We start from the raw sequence: 24,460 nt of genomic DNA, 5'->3' as shown, positions 1-24,460 counted from the left end.
TGATTATATCCTTTGGTGGTTTCTTAAGGAGCGTGTTCATGCTCACAAACCACGCACTCTATCGAGGATTTGAAGTTTGCAATCACAGAAGATATCAATGTCATTGAACAAGACCTCCTGACCCGATTTTCAGATGATTTTCAGGTTTAGAAAGAACATTTGTAGATAAGTACATGGCCACCATATGCATGACTCATAAAAAAATGACTTTTGTAACAAATGGCAAATGTTTACCTCACTATGTACAATATTAAAACTATTTTATTCCTTTTAACTACTGTGTACTACTTATTTAAAAAACGTCCGGTTCCTTTGTGTCACCCTGTATTACTTAAATATACAAAAATTTATGAACTGTTGCAGTGTGTATATAATTGTGCTGTGTATGTAATTATAATTATGTGTATGCAATTATGTAATTATGTTGGGTAATTAAGTTCACCCATTTTCGAAAGCAAAACCATGAACATACAATTCTCCTACTCAAATTTTCTTTTTTGTGTCCAAATATTCTACAAATTTTTTAGTTTAAAATAGCTCATACTTTTCAGTTTGAATACTAATTTAAGTACTTAAACAGAATAGGAGAACACAATAATACAGCAAAAAATATATCATTAGCTAAATTTCACAATGTATTTTTTTCAGTTAACTTATAAGTCCTAATTAATTTTAAAGTAATTATCTAAAGCAACAAACACTAATGGCCCAAATATTTAAATCACAATATTTGAGACTGCTAAATCAATTCATCGTGATGCAATAAAAAATATATAATCCAACTTTAGGTTGATAGGAAATAATGGATATGAGTATAGAATTGAAAATGTATGACTTTGATACTGACTCAATCAAACTCAATGCCTAAAGTATTGCCCAGCATCCTAATGTTCAAGGCACTATTGCAAGTTTTAATACATTTGACAATGGTAGTTCATTGAAAATAGAAACTTCTACAATTTACATTTATTTTACAACAAAGTACATGTTGAAAAAGAAACATAATTTTGGTTAATAGCAGGTGAAACATTTCATTCAATCGTCATGTTGTGTTTCATTGCCAAATGGAGTTTCAGTTTGTTCCTCCTCTTGGCTTTGAAGGGGCATAGTTGACAGGGAAAGGCAGCTTCTTTTCCACAGTCCATTTTGATATGAGAAGTGAGGTTTCGCTGGTATCGATATTGTCGTCCGCAGTTCGGGCAGGTAAACGGGCCATCTGATCCTTGGGCTGGTGCAAAAAACAAGTCAATTGAAACACATTATATTCCATAGAAATATAATCGTTCACATAGTGGATGTTAAAAGTACATAGGTAAAATTGTGATTGTAAGAATTAAGTCTTTGACTCCGGCGGTGGTGGACTTATAAACACCATTTTACCAATTGTTGAGTTAAAATAAATCCTTAAGAATTATGTCAAGCTATTTTTACGTACTAAGGCTTAAAATGACTTGTCTGTAACTATTGAAATCATAAAGCAATATGACGGTAATTCCATAATTATTCTATATTCAAAATTTTACACCTACTTTAAGATTTAGACGTAAAGATAGTATCCAAATTTAAAGATAAATTATTTGGATGATAATCTCTACCTCATTCTTTACACATTTTAAAGAAATTAACATTATAATTTATTTATTCTTTATATGAATGTATAATTTAGAACCTCAAATGGACGTTTTACACGTATTTAAAAATGATTCCAGTTTATTTTCATTTTTACACTGTTACAGTATTATTAATTTATTGTACAAGTGAAGATATGTTTTAACAAAATGCTCTATAGCTAATTTCTCAATACATACTTTGAAAAGTTGCAGGGAACAGGGTAAGTACAACAACGTTTGACTAATGGCAAAATTTAATATGAAAATGGAAAACAAAATACTTTATAATTAAACTACCACATCATAGAAAAGCAGATTTTTTATGCTTCGAGCCCATGTGAAGCTTCAAGTTTGGCATTCTTGATGTTTTGTAGGGACACAAAAAACAACTAAATCTTCCTTCCCTTATTACAATCCTGCCTGATATGGCACAGCAGAGACTTCCGTTTCTCAAAAATCTTAGGACATGTAGGACACCTGAAGATGCCATCAACTGTGGTGAAGGGAACTGGAAGAAATCTCAAGTTATTGTTATCTATATATTTAATACACAGTTTTAAGTCGGTTTTCTCAGTCAATACTGAACCGGTCTACAAGATTTATTTCTCAAATTGAAGGGGATAATGCGTAGATTTGCCGAACTTCCTTAGAATTTACGCATTTTCTAGACCACACAACCTAGAGCGCATCAAAGGTCGAGTCAAAAAAATTCTTATTGATGAATATAATACCAAAGATAAAACATAATATATTTCCCATCCTTATTGAACAGCTGAAGCAAATTTTATTGTTAGTTCCGTCCGCTTTTCTGTAGATGTCGTGTTTTGTTTACAAATTGTTTCTATTATTTTAAGGTTAGTTTCTCATTATTTGTGTCTCACTGTTTGGTTATATAGCTAGTTGTTATAATATTGTCAGGTGTTGTTCCTAAAGAATACAAAATAAAACCTTTGAGTCAAATCACATTATAAATACAATAATTGATGTGTCAGTATCTTGAATAGTAAATTTCATACTTTTTTTAGCATTCAATTCAAATAACAATTGAAGAAGAGAAAGAAATTTTTAAAAAGTTTTGAGTACAATAATTTTATCAACATACTTGGCAACATCAAGGTCCCTTCCATGGTTTCGAAAGGGTATTTATTATAGACGTTTTCAATCTAAAAACAAAAACGTTCAAGACAATATTAAATAATCCGTGTATAGTAACAAAAAATGTAAATTTGCACGATAAAAGGTATATAACGATGTTATTTAAAAATTACAAATACAAAACATGTTGGATTTGAAAAGTAAAAATTATTTAAATTATTATAATGAAATAAGAAAACATGTTAACATGAGCAACAAAAACAATATAATAAAAAAGTAAACTGAAAGAAAAGAAAACATATGACAAAAACACACACACATGATACGAGTAGAGACAGTTCAAAGGAAAAAGTCTTAAAGGTCTTCAACAAAACCTTACATTATAGTTTAAAAAATGAATATTTACAAATAGCGAAGTACAAGAAATATATCAGTCTAGGTATGTGATTCAGGATCCCTAAAAAAAATAGATAAGATTCGAACAAAGCAAACCTTTACTTGGTAAGAAACGCTTAGCTAAATTTCTGCACATCGTGTCATGTGCTAGAAAAATATTTATCAAATGTAAAAAAACCTGACATAATAAAAACCCAGCTTTGTAACTTTCAGTCTTTTAGAAACATCAAATCGTATCACAGCCAACTTTCGGCGACTTATACAACTTGTGTATTACAGCCATGTGGTTCTGCAAGTGGTGTTTTCTTCTTGCTTTGTAGGGACATTCGGGACACAAGAAGTTGGCTTCTTTTCCGCATTCATAGCGAAGATGTGCCTTCAGATTATGTTCCAAGGTGTAGCTTCTACTGCACGAAGGACAAACATAGGCCTTTGGTCCGAATGAATTGCGCTCGAGATATTTAGGAAAGAGTCCTGTAACACAATAATTAACTGATAAGCTCGTCCACATAGGACGAACATTGCTCATGAAACAGTTTGTTTCCGAAATTATCAACCTTACAGATAGTTTCTGTTCACTAATAACACTATGAAATTAGGTTCCTAAAAAGCTTAGATTGTGTAAAGAGAGTTTGTTTACTGGTAGGATCTACACAACGCACGTAGCTGACAGTTTATAGATTAAAGTGTTGAGATTATAGGTGACAAAATAACTATGTGGTTTAAATAAATTCTTCTTAATTTAACAAAAATTATCTTTATTCACGTTTTTCACAATATTTGATTTTCTATGACCGGAATATATGAATACATAGGAAATTTTACTAAAAAGAACATGTTTCGACTTCAATGTTTTATGTCTGAAAACGTTTAATACAAAACGGATCCAATAGTTCACAAAAACCCTGACAGAATATTAAAATACATTCTACCATTGCAACACTTTTATTTTCGGTATTGTTTATTTTGAATAACAAAAGCAAGCTTCAAGAATAATTATGAAGATATCATCAACAAAGGTTTCACAACATGAGCAATATGTTTTCCCATACATCTTTAAATAATGTGTTCAAGGAGGAAAAGCCAGCTTAAACAGATCATAGTGTTTCATCGCCATGTGGTTCTTCAAGTGAGCTTTTCTTTTGGCTTTGTAAGGACACGCTGAACACTGGAACTGGGCTTCTTTTCCACACTCTAGCCTCACGTGAGCGAGCATATTGCGCTTCTGACTGTAGCTCTTCCCACACATGAAGCAAGAAAAGCGCCCATCCTCCGTCAGCAATGTGGCTACGACTGAGATAACAGCAGTGTGAGCAATAGACAAGAAGAGTGCAGAAGAAAATATTAGATTAAGCAAAGGCGGCCCTAATAGGCGAATCCGAACAGTGCCTTCAGTCCCTGCCATCTCTAGGGCCGCCACTAAGATTAAGCACATGAGACAAATTTACGGAAGGTGATGAAAATTTATGAAAGGTAGGTAGAAAAAGGTGGGGTTAAAAATGGTTTGAAGAACTATTTGTTTTGAAAAGATGGTTTTTCATTTTTCTAAAATTTTAATATTTTTCAATGTTTCTGTTTTGACTTAAATATTTCTTGTTTTTGTACTTATCTTCTATTAAGGAAACTCTGTCATATCTAACAAAGGAAAATTTGGAGTAGCGTAACCTCAAAAATGTGAATACTATGATAACAACTTTACTATATCAATAATTGTAAATTATAAAACATTCCTAAATGTTTGGTTGACTTCCCATTCTTATTACTATTTTATTTTTCAAAGGTAGAAGGATAGACAAAAATATATAAATATATGGATTATCTTACAATAAATCTATTTGTAAACAATTGTTAACAGAGCAAAACCTAAATTGTTATGCAAGAAATAAATAAACTTACATAACTCTGTTTAATGTCCTTGCAATGAAAATTCAAATTAGTGAATATATATGCAACACTAACTGATGAACTATAAGATGGGCCAGATAATGAATATTAGGAATAAAAAAGATGAACGTATGTCAAAATGTTTATTAAAAATTTAGTCTATACTTAACAGTGCTTACATTTTAACAAGTGTGTTTGTTATTAAATACAACAATTTTCCAAGATTTCCAACGATCTTTAGTATACATCAATGTATATATAAAAAGTAAGAATCCAGTGTTTAAATTAATAACTACAATTTTAAGGGATAATCAGAGCAATTTGTAAATATAATTTTTGAGCTAGCACAGTATCTTTCCAGCTTTTCTATAACCAAAAGACACTCAAAATACGTGTCAATTTGGGCATGATGAAGTTCTTACAAGATCAAATATCAAACAGTGCAATACACACTTAATATGATATAATCTTCGTGAGAAGACCACAAATAATATAATAATGCAATAATCCAATATTTTTTTAATCTTCGTTTAACTAGCTCATCAATTTAAGGTAGATCAATAAAAATTCAAATTCTACTGTTAGTTTAAGTGGCCTGCTGTCTATTAGAACAAAACATAATGTCGGTAACCTTGCACAGTTAAAAAATATACATAAAGTTAGTTATAAGGATTTTTTTTAGAAAAGAATTTATCAAAACCTACCCTAATTGAACGTGATGAATTCAAAGAACCCAAAAGGTCTATTTACACAACTAAATTATTCTTCTTCCTACATAAACAGCTGTTCATAAATATAATAAGGAGCGCATTTTTAATTGACTTGTTTCCACATGATTAACAAAAAACTATGTTAATATTTTTCATCCAAGCGGGACTAATATGAGCACATAGTTTCCTTCAAAGTAAGCACATAAAAATCACACATTTTATAATACAGTAACTAAAATAAAACTTGCAAATTAAAATGAAGGTTCACTTAACTGAAATAAATTATGATAAATATAGAAACACAAATGATATTTGTATTTCATTTTCAAGAAAGATTAACCTGTGTGATGTTTACCACTGAACTTTTATTTTCTGAATCATCGCTAACCCGTAGAGAATGTTAGCATCAAAATATTAATTTAATCTAATGTTAATGTTTGAGCGCCATATGGGTTCTCAGTGTACCGCGTAACTTAGCTTTATAAGGACATATAGGACATGAAAACTGAGGTTCTTTGCCACATTCGTATCTAACATGAGCCTGGAGGTTACGATTGTGCTTGTATCTTCTTCCACAACCACTACAGATGAACCACTTGTCTTCGGAGTTCTTCTTCTGATCTTCCACTCCATACAGTCCGTCCCCACGCTTCACAGCTCCTAGGCTCCGCATGTACAGGTCGTGATTTTTCACATTCAGACTTGGCCAATGCCCTGTAAAATACACATTAAGAATTTAAATGTTGGTAAGAATCATAGGATAAGAAACATAGTGTTGAATTCATGCTGATTTACAATTCCAAATTTTAGGTTATACTTGGTAACTAGTACTAGTACTGATTTTTATATTAAATTTATAGTGTAACTGGGTAGACACGAGAAATGCTTGAATTTGTATCTTAATTCACACAATTTAAAACTCACAATCTTTAAAATTCTATATTTTTTTTCAGTTTAAAGATAATCCATGATTAATATCTTTAAAATTAGCAAAATCAAGAAGTCTAGTTTACTGTAAAGCCATGGTAAAAATTAGCTTACGTTCTCTCAACCATACTTTTAAGTTTTTAACTGAAATAGTACATATAATTGTAAACCGTTATTAAAAATTGATATTGTAAACATTTAACAAAAACCAATGAAATCCTTTTCCTAATATTTAGAAACCATTTGAGGAAGTAACACATAGTTTTTTAACAAAAATAATTAACATTTAGCTGGGAAACATTATTTTTAAGGTATGGTTATTAGTGTATAGAAATTTGTAGATTTTAATCAACATGCCACTGGACTTTTAATTACATATGAAAGTAGAGTTCCAGTATAGTTCATTAGAAGATTGTTATAATTTAGGCGATTGGATGCAAGTGTTAACTACAGTTATGGTTCCAATACTAACTACAGTTTCGTAAGCATGATACCATGCATGAGGTTTATACTGAGTCAAGGTACCGAAAGACTGCTTAAGAATGATCCTTTACCATACAAATTACTACATTTAACTCTTACATGTTATTTTTACCCTGATAAATATTATTGAAAGGAACGTGTTCTTACCTTCAAATTTGAAATTATCAAGTTTTACAGACCTAAACAATAAATAATTAATACAGTGTTAAGTGGAAAGAAATATTTTAACAATAATAGTAATGAGCTTCATTGATATAGTGAATCTGTGATACACAAAAGAGATTCATAACAAATACTTTTACACTTTTACGTTCTGATACATAACAAATATTTGTATGAGTATCTAACTGGTAGTACAGCCTTAACATTATTAACAGCAGAGTAAATTGTTTTTAAACCACCCATGTTATTGATTTATAAGATAACTCAAATATCTTAAAATATACAGGGTTAATATTCTCACATGGATAGCATACATATTAACGATAATTTATTTTTATTACAGCTTTCAATAAAATATTTGCCAAAATCAATCATTTGTTTAACTATGCAAAAAAGGTTGTTATAAAAAAAATATACACAGGCAAAGTTTTATTAATGTGTAATGTAAAATAACAAATGGTTCATAACTTGTCTCAGAAATCAGATACTGTATTTACACTTACTAACAAATAACATTAAAATATATTTCTTATCCTACTTGTACTTAGTTCAAACCCGTTTTCTGTTTATGTCTATAATAGTCTATAATTCTATAATGGTATTCTCAATATTAAAGAGCGGTGTTGGGGATGATAATAGTCTAATTAAAAATAAAATAGACTAGAAATCAAGATTTGTACTTGCTGCTCTGTTTTAAATGGTTATAAGTTACAACAATATTCTACTTCCTTCAAGCATTCAGTTTTGCCCTTCAATACAAAATGCACTAACGTCGAATGCGTTTTCCATTCCTGAAGTTTTAGTTCATTTCACAATAATAAAGAAAATACAGTATTTCAATCAAGTTGCAAATGCAAACACTAACATTACGATTTTTTTATAAATTAAAATTTTAATCTTGCACCACTATTTTAATTATGAATAATTAAAATCTGTTATGCAGTTCATATAAATAAACTTAAATGTTAGCAAACACGCTGGAGTACACTAGAGTCTCCTTCAGCAATAATCCCTTAAAAAAGTTCACAATACAAAAAAGTTTTGAAATTCAAAGTCCGTGCGTGATAAGTATTTTCTACTTTTAATACTTTAAAATAATATTAAATTCATAGGGTTTCGTCACAATTTTCTACTACGATTTATATTATTTTCCAACAACAAATAAAACAAAACTACTGTAAAAAATCCAATTACAATCTGCATATTCGACTAATCTTTTATGCATCACTATAGTTCTTAAAAATTAGCTACCTTTGATATAACAAGTAAGTATAATCATAAAAACCAGCATTTACTGATTGCCCTGAAACTATTCAAGGGGTGTTGGTTGTTGAGCAAACGCTATCACCATAAACAAAATGTTTAATTCCCATGTGGGTCTTTAGTGTAGTCTTCCTCTTAGCCTTGTATGGGCAAAGGTTACAAGCAAACTGTGGGTCCTTGTTGCACTCTAGTCGTTGGTGGACCAGCAGGTTGTACCTCTGACGATAACCCCTTCCACACTGCTCGCACACGTGCTTGCCTGTAAAACACGTTATATATTAATCTACAACTCGTCATCCTGCGAAAATTTCAATGTTCAAGATTTGTTCGAACTGAAGTACGAAACATATTTGATAGGAAATTGATTATTTGAATATGAGAATGGATTTTACTTGTATATCAATCTTAGGCAAACAGTATTTTTAGTGGGGACTTTTTTATATCTTGGTATTTATTGTTTTCAAATTTTTGTCAGTGGTTTTTACCATTTTAAAAAATTTCTTCTTCTTTATTGGGAGGTAATATTTCCTAAAACCGATTTCAGTTTAGCTCTGTTTATAACTGACAGGTATATAAACGGGCAACTGTTATTAAAATTGTTTTTAAAATGACCTTATGTGTTTGTTCTGTGAATAAGTTGAGAGCAGTCTTATTGTGTGTGTCTTTGCCTTTAGTAAAATCCTTCTTTAAAAAGGAGTTATTTTCAATAATGGACATGTTATTTAGTTTTTAGCATGTCAATTAACCATGAAACACAAGCTTTACAATTCAATGCATCTAAAGACATGCTCAAATGGATAACTTGTATTTTTGTTTCAACATTTTAGGAACTTGATTAAACAGTATTCATGTAAAAGATTTGTATAAAAATTACACTAAATAATTTTATAACAGAATCATAAACACGGGTACTCACCTTGGGTATGTTAAATAGGTGCGAATTCAAAAAAACCCCATTGTTTAACAATATTAAAAATATATATTTATGAAAATCTTTATAAAATTCACCTTTAGCATTACAAATATGTCCAATAATAAATAATATACACAAATATATCCTTTTGTAACCCGTCCATGTCTAAATCTTCCGGCTGATAGGCTTTTAAGGCCTCAGAAACATAATAAACTACATACAACGTAACCGACTTTAAAGCTGTTAAGTATATAAAAAAAATAGAAACGAATTGACCATCCTACGCAATGAAAAATAAACATACTAAGAAAGCAAGTGTTTGGTTTTCACAAATAAATAAATATTTCAAATGTTACAATCAAATTAGTAGAAAATTGTAAATTTAACAATCGTATCCACAATTCTATTAAACCGTAGTATTTTGATATTTTCTTTGAGGCTATAATTTGCTAGATCCGTGTATTCGCAAGCTTTGGATCACTTCAAAACAAAGTTATGTTTAAGGAAACAATGTTTCTCCAACTGATTACGCCTCTTCGCCTTGTGTGCGCACAGAGGACAAGAGAACTGCTGCAGCCTGTCGCACTCTAGTCGGACGTGTTCCAACAAGTATGTGTAACTCTTGCCGCACGTCAAACACGTGGACTTCTTATCTGGAACAAAGTAAACGGACCAAAGAGGGTTATTGATAATTTATATGAATAATGTGTCAAGGGATGAGTGAAACAGAGGATCAGGTGTAGGTGTTAGTTCTTGAATACAAAAAAAACTTATGGAAATATACAAAACAAAATTGTAAAAAATATAATAAAATTTAAAATTGTGTAACTGTTAGCTAAAAATTTTTTCAACTCTTTTTAATCAAGTTCTACACTTGATGTGGATAGTTTGTATACCTAAACATTGTTGTACTTGTAAAACTTAATTAAAATGCAAACAATTAAACCGATAAGTAGCAATAAAGTTTATTATGGTAGAATTTTATTTTCTCTGGGAAACTAGTAAATTAATGTAACCGATCTTCAAGTTGTTAGTCTAAGATGAATGCATATTTACAGTAATGATTGTTAACCAAATCATAAGCAAATGTTGTTAGATCCACCATGACTTTGGACACTTAGTAATTTAATTATTGTTTTTATTAGGAAACGAATGCGAGGTACGTAATAGTTTAGTGGAAACGAATAGTTAGGCGACCTAAATCAAACACTAGACTGTACGATAAAAATACTTCAAAGGAATAAAACACCATTGTATGAAAAACTTATATATATTTCAGAAACACAAATTTCCCTTCTAAGTAAGCCTAACTTATTTGAAACATTACACTAGACACCACTTCAACATACTATTGATTAACATTAATCTTTTCTTCTTTTCTCGATGAAAACAAACATTTTATTGGTCTTTTCAAGAATAGCGACATCACAAGTTAAATTATATCAGGTCAATTGGGTTAGGTTAGGTCAGTTTATAGATCAGTTTACAGAACCTTTTACAGATTACAGTTTACAGATGCGATACTCCCCAGTGTGGATTAACGTCCGCACGGGTGAGTACTACGACTATCCGCAGTGCTTTCCTGATAATTAGACCAATTCTTAATTACCAAGGCAAAAATGTGGTTCGGATTCCACTATAAACTGTAGGTCCCTTAGTTGCCATTAGCTGTATGGGCTTATAATTAACAGCTGTGTCTAAGGAATGTCGGCCTTAGTCACTAAAAAGACTACAAGATCGCGCCACTCATCCTACACTCATCTCCATTCATACTTGGCTTAAAATACCTACTTTGTATGGTCGCCATTTCATAGAACAGTATTAACAGTATTTTTAGCACATGACAATTTGGAAAAGGACTATCCTTTTTGAAAACACGCTATTTTATGAATAGCTGACGAACTTTTAAGTCAATATACTATCTGGATCAATTGGTATGAATGTGCTGAAGTCGTCAGAGTGCATGGAGTGCTTGAAGAGGTAGTGGTTCTTCAGATGCGCTTTCCTCTTGCCTTTATAGGGGCAGATATGGCAACCAAACCTCGGCTCTTGCAGGCACTCGAACCTCATGTGTTTCAACAAGTTGTGTCGTTGCTTGTAGCTGCGCTCGCAAGTTGGGCACTTGTGTCGCTCTGATGATAAAATCGTAAAGCAAATTAATACATCAAGTAAAAAAGATGTATTTTAATATGTCACCAACTTAATTAAACTTGAAAACTATAACTCTCACTATTACAGTATGGGAGGATTGCCATTCTATAACATTCAGTGACTCATGGTCCACCAAAAATGTAATTAAATATGTTTACCTATATATGAATATATAGGACGAGTACATACATTTTTTATATCCCACCCATTTTAGGATACAAGACTCTAGCCTAGTACCGTTATTGCATTACTTCAGGATAGTTCTAGAGGGTGCATATTATCACTAAGATAAATCCCATTAGTGATTGGTAGGATTTGAGCCCAAAACCTCAAGGCTGAAGTCCCGCGATCCAAGTCTAGAGCTAGCTCCCTTTATGTGTCAATATCAGATGTATCAAGTGTCAGTATTATTGCATCGTAGACACTCATTGCAATGGTCAGGATTTTCGCAAACCTCTTGATGCATATCCTTAACTTTGGTTTTACCTTGATGTGCCTGTGCGTGAAACGTATCCAGTAAAGCAAGGGGCAAGCCGGTACAGTACAAGGGTGAACTGATAAAAAGTAGTGACAGTGACCAGGATCAGAACCCACGACATTGATGCCTTGGACACACAGTCCGTGGCGCTACCGACTGAGCCACTGACTCACCAAGAAAGTTATTTACACAGATCAACATCAGACAATTATCGCAGTCAAGTTGATTGAGTAACGTGACGACGGACTGGCAGTGGAGTCATTTTGGTAGGTGATTAGTCTGAGAAGTTTTAGGGTAGTATAGAAACCACTACTCAAGAACACGTTTCAACAGAAAATCGTCTACTTAACAAAATACTACTATGTTAATAATTCCAAAAACATATTTTATACTAACAATACACAATAAATTCCAGTTAATAATAACATGGTCAAGTATATTTGCAAACATAGGTTTAATTTCTATAGAAAAATAAATACACTGTTAAAAATTTCCCATATTTCTAAAGGAAAAGGTTAATATATTTAAAATATTTAATTCAAACTATTACAAGTGTTTTGATTTGCAAAATAGTTATGTTTAACAGCACAATGTTTCCTGAGGTCAGAGTTACGTTTTGTCTTGTAAGGACATAGAGGACATGGAAATTGAGGAGGAACGCCGCATTCCCATTTCAAATGTTTCTTAAGGTCACTTTTATTCTTGTAGCTGCCGCTGCATCTTGGACAGTAGAATCGCCCATCCTTCACCAAGGAGTCAAAACTATCGTCACCTAAAGACCAAGTATAAATTAAGTTATACATTTGTAATGAATCAGATGTAATGAATTAAGTCTGGTACTGATCGTTTCATGCCAAAGATAGATCAACCATTTGTCAGATACATATTTTGTACATTTTAATTAACATTGTTTAGTTAATATATTTGAATAAACTCTTAACCCGTGCCATTTAGATTCGTTTGATCAAAAATAACTGTGATAAGGTATTATAAAAAAGACATGCACAATTTTTTAGACATTTTATTTGTATAAAAAACATAAAGAGTTATTGAAAAGTCAAAAACAAATAAATTAAGGGTCTTGTGAGTACATTTATAATCTTAAAGTATGGAAACATAGTGAGGATAGATTCCTTCAATTAAATTAACAGAATACAATAACTATAAAACTAATATGTTTTTTTATTTTATTTTATCTGTAGTTTTTCTTAAAAAGGGAAACTGACGTTAACAATTGAAGGCACTGTATACTCGTAAAAAGTTGTCTAACTGATATAATATACAGGGTGTATATATAGTACCGCACGGGCATAATATATTTTCTAAACGACAACAGATAAATCAATAAGATTTGGTACATCAACACCACACCTAAAAATCTACTTTTTCAAGGAACTATCAATTTTCTGTCATATCATGGGGACGTCCCGCAAGGAGTCAGAAGGAAACTTTAAATAGAAGCATAGGAAGGCATGTACATCAAATTAAAGGTCTTTACTAGCAGAATATAATGCCGCAAATTTGAACTCAAACGGACAACCGAGCCAATAATGACAGTTGTTCAAAGATTAATTTAATTTGCATTGATATTATACGCTTACTCCTCAGGGGGACAGCCTTAGGAATCGGATGAAAATTGTTAACGAAAGCATAGGTCGATATGCACATCAAATTAAAGGTCTTCACTAGTAGATTACAATGCCGTAAATTCATGCTCAAAAGAACGCCTGGGTAAAAAATGGCAGTCGTTCAAAGATTCAAAATGGCGGATTCAAGAAATCTTTGAACGGCTGCCATATTGTGCAGGATCAACCTTTTGAAGTGCGATTTGCGGCATTGTATTCTACTAAAAAAGACCTTTCATTTGATGTACATATTGACCTATGCTCCTATTTAAGATATCCTTCTGACTCCTTGCAGGACGTCCCCATGATATGACAGAAAATTCATAGTTCAATGAAAAAGTAGATTTTTAGGTGTGGTGTTGATGTACCAAATCTTATTGATTTATCTGTTGTCGTTTAGAAAATATTAAGCCCATGCGGGACTTTATATATACCCTGTTTTATCTTTTATAGGAGGGGTCTAACATAATTTACAATTCCTACTTAAATACAGTATTCACAAATGTGTTAATGTACACAATTATGAAATGTGTAACTGTGTTAATTTGCAATCAAGTTATGTTTAACACCACAATGTCTCCTGAGGTTAGAGTTACGTGTAAACTTGTAAGGACATAGAGGACATGGAAATTGACGAGGTACACCACATTCCAGTTTCAAATGTTTCTTCAGGTCATGTTTATACTTGTAGTTGCAAGGACATCTTGGACAGTAGAATCGTCGGTCCTTCACTAAGGAGTCAGAACTATCGTCACCTAGAGACCAAGTATAAATTAAGTTATACATTTACAACCAAACGGATGTAATAAATAATAAGTCTGGTACTAATTGTTTAATGTTAATGACTAGCGGTGATTGTAATACTTAAAATGTATAGATCAGCCAAAGAACGTTTGTCGGATATATATTTTGTATACACACATACTAACATTGTTTAGTTAATATATTTGAATAAACTCTTATGTCGTGCAATATCGATTTGTTTGATCAAAAATAACTGTGACAAGGTTTTGCAAAAAAGACATGCACAATGTTTTTGACATTTTATTATTACAAAAATATAAACGGGAATCGAAAAGTCTACAAACAAATAAATTAAGGGTTTAATGAGTACATTTTTAATCTTGAAGTATGGAAAACTAAGTGAGGATGACTTCCAATAAATTAGCGGAATTTAATAACAATAAAACTACATAATATGTTTATTTTATTTTATTGGTAGTTTTACTTGATAAGGGATGCTGACGTTAACACTTGTAGGCACTGTACTCGTAAAAATTTGTCTAACTGATATAATATCTTTTATCTAGGAGGACATAGAGGTTAACCTCATGTCTGACTTAATTTACAATTCCTATTTAAATGCAGAATTCACTAATTTGTTAATTTTCAATAAAGTTATGTTTAACAGCACAATGTCTCTTGAGGTTAGAGTTGCGTTTAGACTTGTAAGGACATAGAGGACATGGAAATCGATGGGGTACACCACATTCCAGTTTCAAATGTTTCTTCAGGTCAAAGTCATTCTTGTAGTTGCAAGGACATCTTGGACAGTAGAATCGCCCATCCTTTACTAAGACTAAGGAGTCAGAACTATCGTCACCTAGAGACCAGGTTTAAATTAAGTTATATATTTAGAACGAATCAGATGTAATAAATAATAAGTCTGGTACTAATTGTTTCATGCTAATAACTAGCGGTGATTGTAAAACTTAAAATTTATAGATCAGCCAAAGAACGTTTTGTTGGCTACATATTTTGTACATTTTAAGTAACATAGTTTAGTTAAGATATTGGAATAAACTCTTAAGTTGTGTAATTTCGATTCGTTTAATCACAAATTACTGTGATAAGGTTTTTTTAAAAAAGACATGCACAATTTTTTAGACATTTTATTAGTATAAAAATATAAAAAGTTATTGAAAAGTCTACAAACAAATAAATTAAGGGTTCTGTGAGTACATTTTTAATCTTTAAGTATGGAAAATTAAATCAGGATGGATCCCTTAAATTAAATTAGCAGAATTCAATAACCATAAAACTTATGTTTTTTTTTTTTTTATTCTATCCGTAGTTTTTCTTGATAAGGGAGACTGAAGTTAACACTTGTAGGCACTTTATAATTGTAAAAAGTTCTCTAATTGATAAAATATCTTTTATCTCTTAAAGAATAATGTTAGGTCTAACGTAATTTACAATTCCTAATTAAATACAGTATTCATTAACAAATGTGTTAATTTACAAAAATGTGAAATGTGTATCTGTGTTAATTTGCAATAAAGTTATGTTTCATAGCACAATGTGCCCTGAGGTCAGTGTTACGTTTCGCCTTGTGAGGACATAGAGGACATTGGAATTGACGAAGTACTCCGCATTCCAGTTTCAAATGTTTCTTCAGGTCATATTTATACTTGTAGCTGCTGGGGCATCTTGGACAGTAGAATCGCCCATCCTTCACCAAGGAGTCAAAACTATCGTCACCTAGAGCCCAAGTATAAATTAAGTTATACATTTGTAACGAATCGGATGTAATAAATAACTAGCTGTTACCCACGGGCTTCACCCCGTTTGACATCATAAGTAAGTATTAATAAAACTATTGATTGGTTAAGTTAACCTGAAATACACAAAATAAAGTAAAAGAAACAAATAATCACACCTGATTTTAATAAGGTAATAAATTAAAAGAATAACAAACCGATAAGTACAGCTGAGGTATTTTTAACATTAGGTATATGAAAAGTTCCCTTTATAAAGGAATTACGACCTTAAAGGGCAATTTATGAAATGATGGATAATTTTGCGCAAGGTTTCTCGTCATGACGAACATTTTAAGTATATGGTTTATGGGGGTGTGACTTGTAGTTTTCTCAAAAGTTCATGGGTACTTTTGGCTTTATATATAGATAAGTATAGTACTAATTGTTTCATGCTAATGACTAGTGGTAATTGTATTACTTAAAATTTATAGATCAGCCTAAGAACATTGTCGGATACATATTTTGTATACTGGTTAACGTTGTTTAGTCAATAAAATAAATTAACAAATAAACAAATAAAATGTTTAACAACAACAAACAAATTCAGGTCAAATTCAAAACAGACATTGAAGTATTATTATGAAGTTTTATTAAGTTATAATAAATAACCCATATTGTTTGGTTTCATAAAAAATAACTGTGATAAGGTTTTGTAAAAAAATACGTACAAAGGTTTTTTGACATTTTATTAGTGTAAAAATACAAAAATACATAGTAAATAAATAGGTGGGTGCTCCATTATGACTTGAGAAAAATTATTATATTGTATTTATTATATCAAGAATTAAATATAGACTGTCAGCCGTGCTGTGGTTACCATGGTTACCATGAGTTCTGGCGCAGACCGCTGGGAGCGCCGTGTAGTTACGTAGCGTGTACGCCGTAACTATATTGCGCTCCCAGCGGTGTGCTCCAGAACCTATGGTAACCGCAGCACGGCTGACGGTCTATATTTAATTCTTTTTGTATATGATTGTATATAACAAAATAATCATAATGGTATAATAAACCTTTTTTTAAGGAGTGGTCTAGCATAATTTACAATTCAATTCACAAATGTGTAATTTACACAAATATGAAATGTGTATCTGTGTTAATTTTTAAAATATTTATGTTTAACAGCACAATGTCTCCTAAGGTCAGTGTTACGTTTAGACTTGTAAGGACATAGAGGACATTGGAATTTAGGAGGAACGCCGCATTCCAGTTTCAAATGTTTCCTAAGGTCACGTTTATGCTTGTAGCTGCCGTTGCATCTGAGACAGTGGAATCGTCCGCCCTTTTCTAAGAAGTAGGTACTATCACCACCTAAGACAATTTTTAAAGTCAGTTACATTTTAAATTAATCTGATAATTAGAATAAATCTTAAAACTAATACAACTACTTTAATGTGAAAATTGGTAATTGTAATACATAAAAATTTTGGCAACAGCCTAAGGTAAATAGTAGTATACATATTGTATAATAGCTTTGACTATTAATACAACAACTTCTGTATCCAATAGTCAATGATAATAGTTAATATTGTTTAGATAAGCAACAATCACGTAAGGATAGTCTTAACGACACGAGTAAAAAATTTTACGTACGAGTCCTGGCGAGTAGCAAGTTAATTACACAAGTTGCGAACACTACTTTACCTACGACCGTTTCTTAATTAGTACAAAGCACTACTCATAACTCCTAGGTGTTTAACCTCTCATAGCCACTGATTGCGATGCAACAACTTATTGTCCCAACTACTCATTCATTATTTAAATAATTAAATTGGTCTTAACAGCTGATTAGTACGTCTTAAGCTTTGAGATATTACAATATTTCCTATTTACTTATTTTCTCTCAATCCTTGTCCTCATTGGTTCATTAGTCGTGTTGTGACGTAGAACAACAATGCTGTTAAGTGAATCTTTTCAATGTTAAGAACTGAACTGAAACGAATAGCTTAAAAATGGTCATAGGTAAAGTATTGTATACAACTGACGTACAGTAATTAGCCTTACGCGTTCAGTGCGTAAACTACTATAAATAAACTCTTACATGGTGCAGTTTGTTTGGCAATAAACTACTATAAAGGTTATTTTTTTTAAAGACGAGCACACTTTTTAAATAATTTTATTAGTATAAAAATACATATGGTTATTAACAAATTTTGGAATAAATAAATAAATTGAAAGTTTTCTGAATGCATTTTTAGTTTTCAAGTATGGAAGATTAGGTGAGTATAACTTCAATTAGGCCTATTGGAATTCTATAACCATAAAACAAATATGTGTTATTTCATGTACATTGTTTTATATGAGAACCCTGTCTAATCTTAAAGTTGTCTAAATCTAATTGTTTACTATTGTAGGCCATTCGTGTACAGTGTTATTTGAAAATATAGCCACATTAAACCGTTTGCAGAGCCGAAAACATCTCTCTAACCTAACAATACAAAATAAAGTCCAGTAAATATTTCAATATAGTCAAGTATGGCAAAATAAGATTAACTATATTTATATAACAAAATGTACAAACTGTTATCATGTTTTTTTTTTCTTTAAAGAAGTGGTATTATGTTACTTCTGATCTTAGTCAGTAACAAAGCTACAAATATCACCTTATCCCATTCAACACGTATCCTTCACTCATATTTTAAAATAGGCACCCAGGTGAATTCTTCATGTTAATAATTGATGAATTGATAATTACAATCACCACTTAAATATATAAAATCCGTTAATTTACAGCATGGTTATGTATAACAGCACAATGTCTTTTGAGGTCAGAGTTACGTTTAGACTTGTAAGTACATATAGGACATGGAAATTGACGAGGTACGCCACATTCCAGTTTCATGTGCTTTCTCAGGTCAGTTTTATGCTTGTAGTTCCGGGGGCATCTCGGACAGTAGAATCGCTCGTCCTTCACTCAGGAATCAGAACTATCACCACCTAAAGGTCATGTTTAAAGTAAATTATACATTTTTAATTAGACATATGTAATGAATATAAAACGTAATGAATAATGTAAGTCTGGTACTACTTGTTACTGGCGATTGTAATAGTTAAAATTTAGATGACAGCCTAAAGACAATAGCAGGATACATATTTAGTATAACTAACATTGTTTGGTGAGTATATTATAATAACCTTTTGCGTAGTACAATTTCAATTTGTTTCACCAAAAATCGATGTAAAAGGGCTTTAAAAAGATGTGCACAATTCTTTAAAACTTTATATTGGTATAAAAATACAAAATTAGTTTAAAAATTTAAACTAAAGAATTAATTTTATTTTATACATCTTTGGTTTTAAAGTACGGGAAAATTTGTGGGAAAACAACAGTATAAAAATACCAATGTTAAAAAAAATATCTTACAAATACCTTATTTTATTAAAGTGGTAAGCTAATGTTACTTACGATCCCTTCTTAAATATATCATTAATTTCTTAATTTATCAAAACGTTATGTATGATAGCACAATGTCTCCTTAGGTGAGCGTTACGTTTTGACTTGTGAGGACATATAGGACAATGGAATCGACGGGGAACACCGCATTCCAGTCTCATATGTTTCTTAAGGTCATTTTTATACTTGTAGTTGCTGGGGCATCTTGGACAGTAGAATCGTCCGTCCTTCAATAAGGAGTCAGAACTATCTCCACCTAGAGATCAAGTTTAAAGTAAGTTATACATTTTTAACGAATCAAATTTAATAAATCTTAAGTCTGGTACTAACTGTTTCACGCTAATGATTGGCGGTGTTTTTAATAGCCTACTTAAAATGTATAGGTTAACCTAAAGACAACAGTCGGAAACATATTTTTCCACAGTTACCCGCTAAAGCAGTCTTTCTTCAACTGATTATAGCACGCTAATTAGCTAATTCGTGCATTTACTTATTTTTGCCACACTTATTTTACTTTTCCGCACTCATTTTTTGCCGCACTCCAGTAGTTCAACCGAACAACACAAAACCGTATGCTATTATTAGGCATGTAATATGTGTAAACTAGAAAATAAGGTGGCAACACTAGGACTACGATCAAATAGTACAGGGTTCCCCTTTTTCTTTACGCTTTTTATTTAAACTAACCTAAAAAATTAGTTTAGTCTTTGAAAGACTAATTATTTCTATGCTTTATAGTAATTGTAGGAAAATATAATGTGTAATGTGAGTGAAAATTGTCTTTGCTGCACTCGAGAAACTTTCCACACTCGCATGCACAAATAATTATTGTATACTAGCAGAGTACCCGTCCTTCGTACGGGGTTGGCATGTAAGTATAAAGTGACATTAGCGTATGGTTTGACAGCTCCATTTAAGTAATGTTAAATAATGTTTACATTCAGGATAGTGACATAATTATTTTAAATATGATCCTTACCCTCTCTGTTCTAACATTCATGCAGTATTTAAATGAATGTTTGAACCAGCTGTATGGAATTGTGAAATCAAAATTAATTTGACAGTTAGTACTGCTTGTTTACATTTTTAAACTTTGTATGTTTGTTCTTTGTTGTCATGGATACCATCAATCAAAATTTACTCTGAAATCTCTCACCTCCGATTTTTGAAAGCCCACGGGGCATAGCCCTAGGACAATATTGAAGCGGGAATAGTTCTATATGTATCCTCGGAACTGTAGCTTCATGTGTGTGCAATTTGAGCCCAATAGGTTCAGTAGTTTTTGAGATTAGCTCATACAAACACACACACACACAGACACCACCTCTTCTTTATAATAGTATATAGATAGATAGATAGATAGATTAGTTCCAATTGTTTAGTTAATATATTTAAATACTGTCTTCAGTGGCGCAATTTCATTATTTTACCAAACAACGCTGTAAAAAGGGTTTGTAAAGAAACATGCACAATTCTTTTCAACTTTTTATTGATATAAAAATACAACAGGTTGTATAAAAATCTTCAACAAATAAATTAAGTTTTTATAAATATGTATATCTTTAGTTTTAATGTATCTTATTTCTTTAAAGTGTCTAACGTTACTTACAATCTTTACTTAAATATATCACAGAGTTGTTAATTTAGAAAAAGGCCATGTTTAACAGCGCAATGTCTCTTAAGGTCAGATTTACGTTTCGACTTGTAAGGACATAGAGTACATGGGAACTGACACGGTACGCCGCATTCCCATTTCAAATGTTTCTTCAGGTTACCTTTATACTTGTAGTTGCCGTTGCATCTTGGACAGTAGAACCGCCCATCCTTCACTAAGTAGTCAGAACTATCGTCACCTAGGGACCAACTTTAAAGTAAGTTTTACATTTATAAGGAATCAGATGTAATAAATCTTAAGTATAATAATACTTATTTAGTGCTAATGAATTAGCGGTGTTAGTAATAATTACATTGTATAGAAAAGCCTAAAGACAATAGTCAGAAACATATTTTCTTTCAGTTACCCGACAAAGCGGGCTTTCTTAGCTAATTGATGCAATTACAGTACTTACTTTTGCAACACTCATTTTACTTTTGCAACACTCATTTTACTTTTGCCACACTCATTTTTTGTCGCACTCCAGTATAAGGCAAGTAATACGTGTAGGCCTACGCTTGAAAAAATAAGTTGGCAACAACTTCCCATTTCACGTTCACGCTTTTTATTTAACCTAACCTAACACGTGTTGTTTACTGTTTTTTACTAATTATTTCCATGCTTTATAGAAACTGTTGGGAAAATGTTAATGAGTAACGTAAGTGCCACATTGGACTTTACCACTATACGTAGTAACTAAACACTTTGCACACTACATATACAAATAATTATTGTATATTAGATCCAATTATTTAGTTAATATATTATAATACTCTCTTAGGTGGTGCAATTTAATTACTTTACCAAACAACGCTGTAAAAAGGGTTTGTAAAAAAGCATACAGAAATCTTTTAAACTTTTTATTGATATAAAAATACAACAGGTTATATAAACATCTTTAAATAAATAAATTAAGGGTTTATGAATACATCTTTAGTTTTTTTATGGAAGAAAAGGTGAGAAAAACTTCCTATTAAATTAGCAGAACTCGACAACTAAGAAAAGTATATATTTTCTTATTTTATTGATAGAAGTTGTCCATGTGCAATACCTTTTTACAGTTGAAGTCCATCACAGTATTGTATTATTGGAAAACATAGCCACATTATACCGATTACCATTTATAGAAACCATTAATCTAAACTGATAATACAAAATAAAATTCATTTAATATTTAAAGGCGGTCAAGTATGACTGCAATTATGTAACGAAATGAACAGACTTTTATAATTAATTTTATTTCTTTGAAATAGTGGTCTAGTGTTACTTACAATCTCTACTTAAGAGTCCTTGTAGCCTAGATGTTCTAACTCGTTAAACAATTAAAAAACTACAAACACAATTTCTAATCTCGCAGTATACTAGATATTTAAATTACAATCACTGTGGTGTTTCTACAAATATTTTGAGATGGTAAAGAACTCCTCAGCGGCTGTTTGAAATGAACAAAATCAATATTGCTCTTATGGCGGGCAAATTCAATAGACTCAATAAACTTTGTGGACTCCTTTGGAGAACAATCCAAAACTACAAAGAACATTTCTAATCTCACAGTATACTAAATATTAAAATTATGATCACTTAGGTGTTTGAAAAAATATGTTTAGCCAATAAATAACTCTTCAGCAGGTGTTTTAAACTATCCAAGATGGCCGCTAGCCTCCAAGGACTCTTAAATCACGGATTTGTTATTTTAGAAAATGGTTATGTTTAACAGCGCAATGTCTCTTTAGGTCAAAGTTACGTTTCGACTTGTAAGGGCATAGAGGACATGGGAATTGACAAGGTACACCGCATTCCCATTTCAAATGTTTCCTCAGGTTACGTTCATACTTGTAGCTGCCGTTGCATCTGGGACAGTAGAATCGCCCGTCCTTTTCTAAGAAGTCAGAACTGTCTTTACCTAAGATCAAATTTAGAATAAGTTGAATTAATAAATTCTAAGTTTTTTAATTACAGATATAGAGATTATTAAGATATGGTTCTTGTAGCATAAAAATAAAACTAGGTGTAAAATGCAGTTATCTGCTTGCAATATTGAGCTATCATATTAATCCAATAGTTTTGGGAAATGTAACCACGAAATAGTTCTTAATGGGCTCGGGTTCACATACAAATGGGTTGTCTATTTGCAGAATCTTAAGTCAATGGTTCATAGGCTCTAATTGGTATTTCATTTTTATGATACGCTCAACAGTATCAGACCGTTCTTTCTTTTTATTTTGTACATGACAAGCACTAGCTTGTATGCATTGTTTGTCAAAGACATGTGTTAAAAAACCTTTTGTTTACCTTTGTATCTATTACAAAAACTCAATCAGGACCATGGACTAATTAATAAGCCCAACAGTCCGATTTATACCATTTCACAATTCTACTTTTCCATAGTTAGTTACTATGACTACTCTGAATTCCATGTTGATCCTTTCAGCCGTTCTGGAGAAGCATATGGAAAAAGCACGAGTGTAGTATACGAATTTCGCTCAGCTCAGTTAAAAACTTTTGGTTGGTAAAAAAATTAATAAATCCTTCCTTAATGTACACGGTGGCAACCAGGTGCATATTATTTCCAATTAGATTAACTGCAAAAGAAGATGTTATAAACAATAACAGTACTGTATGTATTTTCTCTTATAGTACCTAAAAGTTTTTGTTCTTGATTCTTGATTAACATAACTTAAAATACTTAAAAGGCATGTCAGTTAAATACTATTGCAGTATGGTATTGTAAAAAAATACAATACAATGATCTCCAAATAAAAAACACTATTCTACCAAATAAAGTTCGGTAAATAGATAAAGACGTAATATAACAACAAAACATAACATTTTATTTCATAGTAAAACATATTCTAATAATATTTTTAGTTTCCAAAGGTTTCCAACGTCACATAACATACAAAAAACTATAACAAAAGTGTTAATCTAGTAAACTATTATGTTTAACAGCACAATGTCTCCTGAGGTCAGAGCTACGTTTCGACTTGTAAGGACATAGAGGACATTGGAATCTATGAGGTACACCACATTCCCATTTTAAATGTTTATTCAGGTTGCGTTCATACTTGTAGCTGCCGTTACATCTGGGACAGTAGAATCGCCCGTCCTTTTCTAAGAAGTCGGAACTCTCTTTACCTAGATCAAATTTAGAGTAAGTTAAATTAATAAATTTGAAGTA

The 24,460-nt window shown here is 31.5% G+C and overlaps 1 protein-coding gene across 1 annotated transcript; it reads right to left on the bottom strand.

Moving 5' to 3' along the window:
* Window positions 1–1,072: 1,072 nt before the first annotated feature.
* Window positions 1,073–21,451, bottom strand: LOC129003384 (zinc finger protein 425-like). Its single transcript, XM_054431677.1, has 14 exons — window positions 21,412–21,451; window positions 19,726–19,884; window positions 17,387–17,545; window positions 16,020–16,178; window positions 15,112–15,300; window positions 14,294–14,452; window positions 12,686–12,844; window positions 11,363–11,575; window positions 9,974–10,096; window positions 8,691–8,789; window positions 6,161–6,409; window positions 4,196–4,394; window positions 3,349–3,508; window positions 1,073–1,228 (listed from the first exon to the last, which is right to left on the bottom strand). Exons 1-14 carry the CDS (start codon window positions 21,449–21,451, stop codon window positions 1,073–1,075), a joined length of 2,223 nt encoding a protein of 740 aa, XP_054287652.1.
* Window positions 21,452–24,460: the final 3,009 nt, after the last annotated feature.

Source organism: Macrosteles quadrilineatus, unplaced genomic scaffold, assembly GCF_028750875.1.
Source record: "Macrosteles quadrilineatus isolate MER2022 unplaced genomic scaffold, UCM_ALF_1.0 Scaffold_9__3_contigs__length_116548681, whole genome shotgun sequence".
NCBI lineage: Eukaryota > Metazoa > Arthropoda > Insecta > Hemiptera > Cicadellidae > Macrosteles > Macrosteles quadrilineatus.
This window is presented reverse-complemented; position numbering and strand designations above follow the sequence as displayed.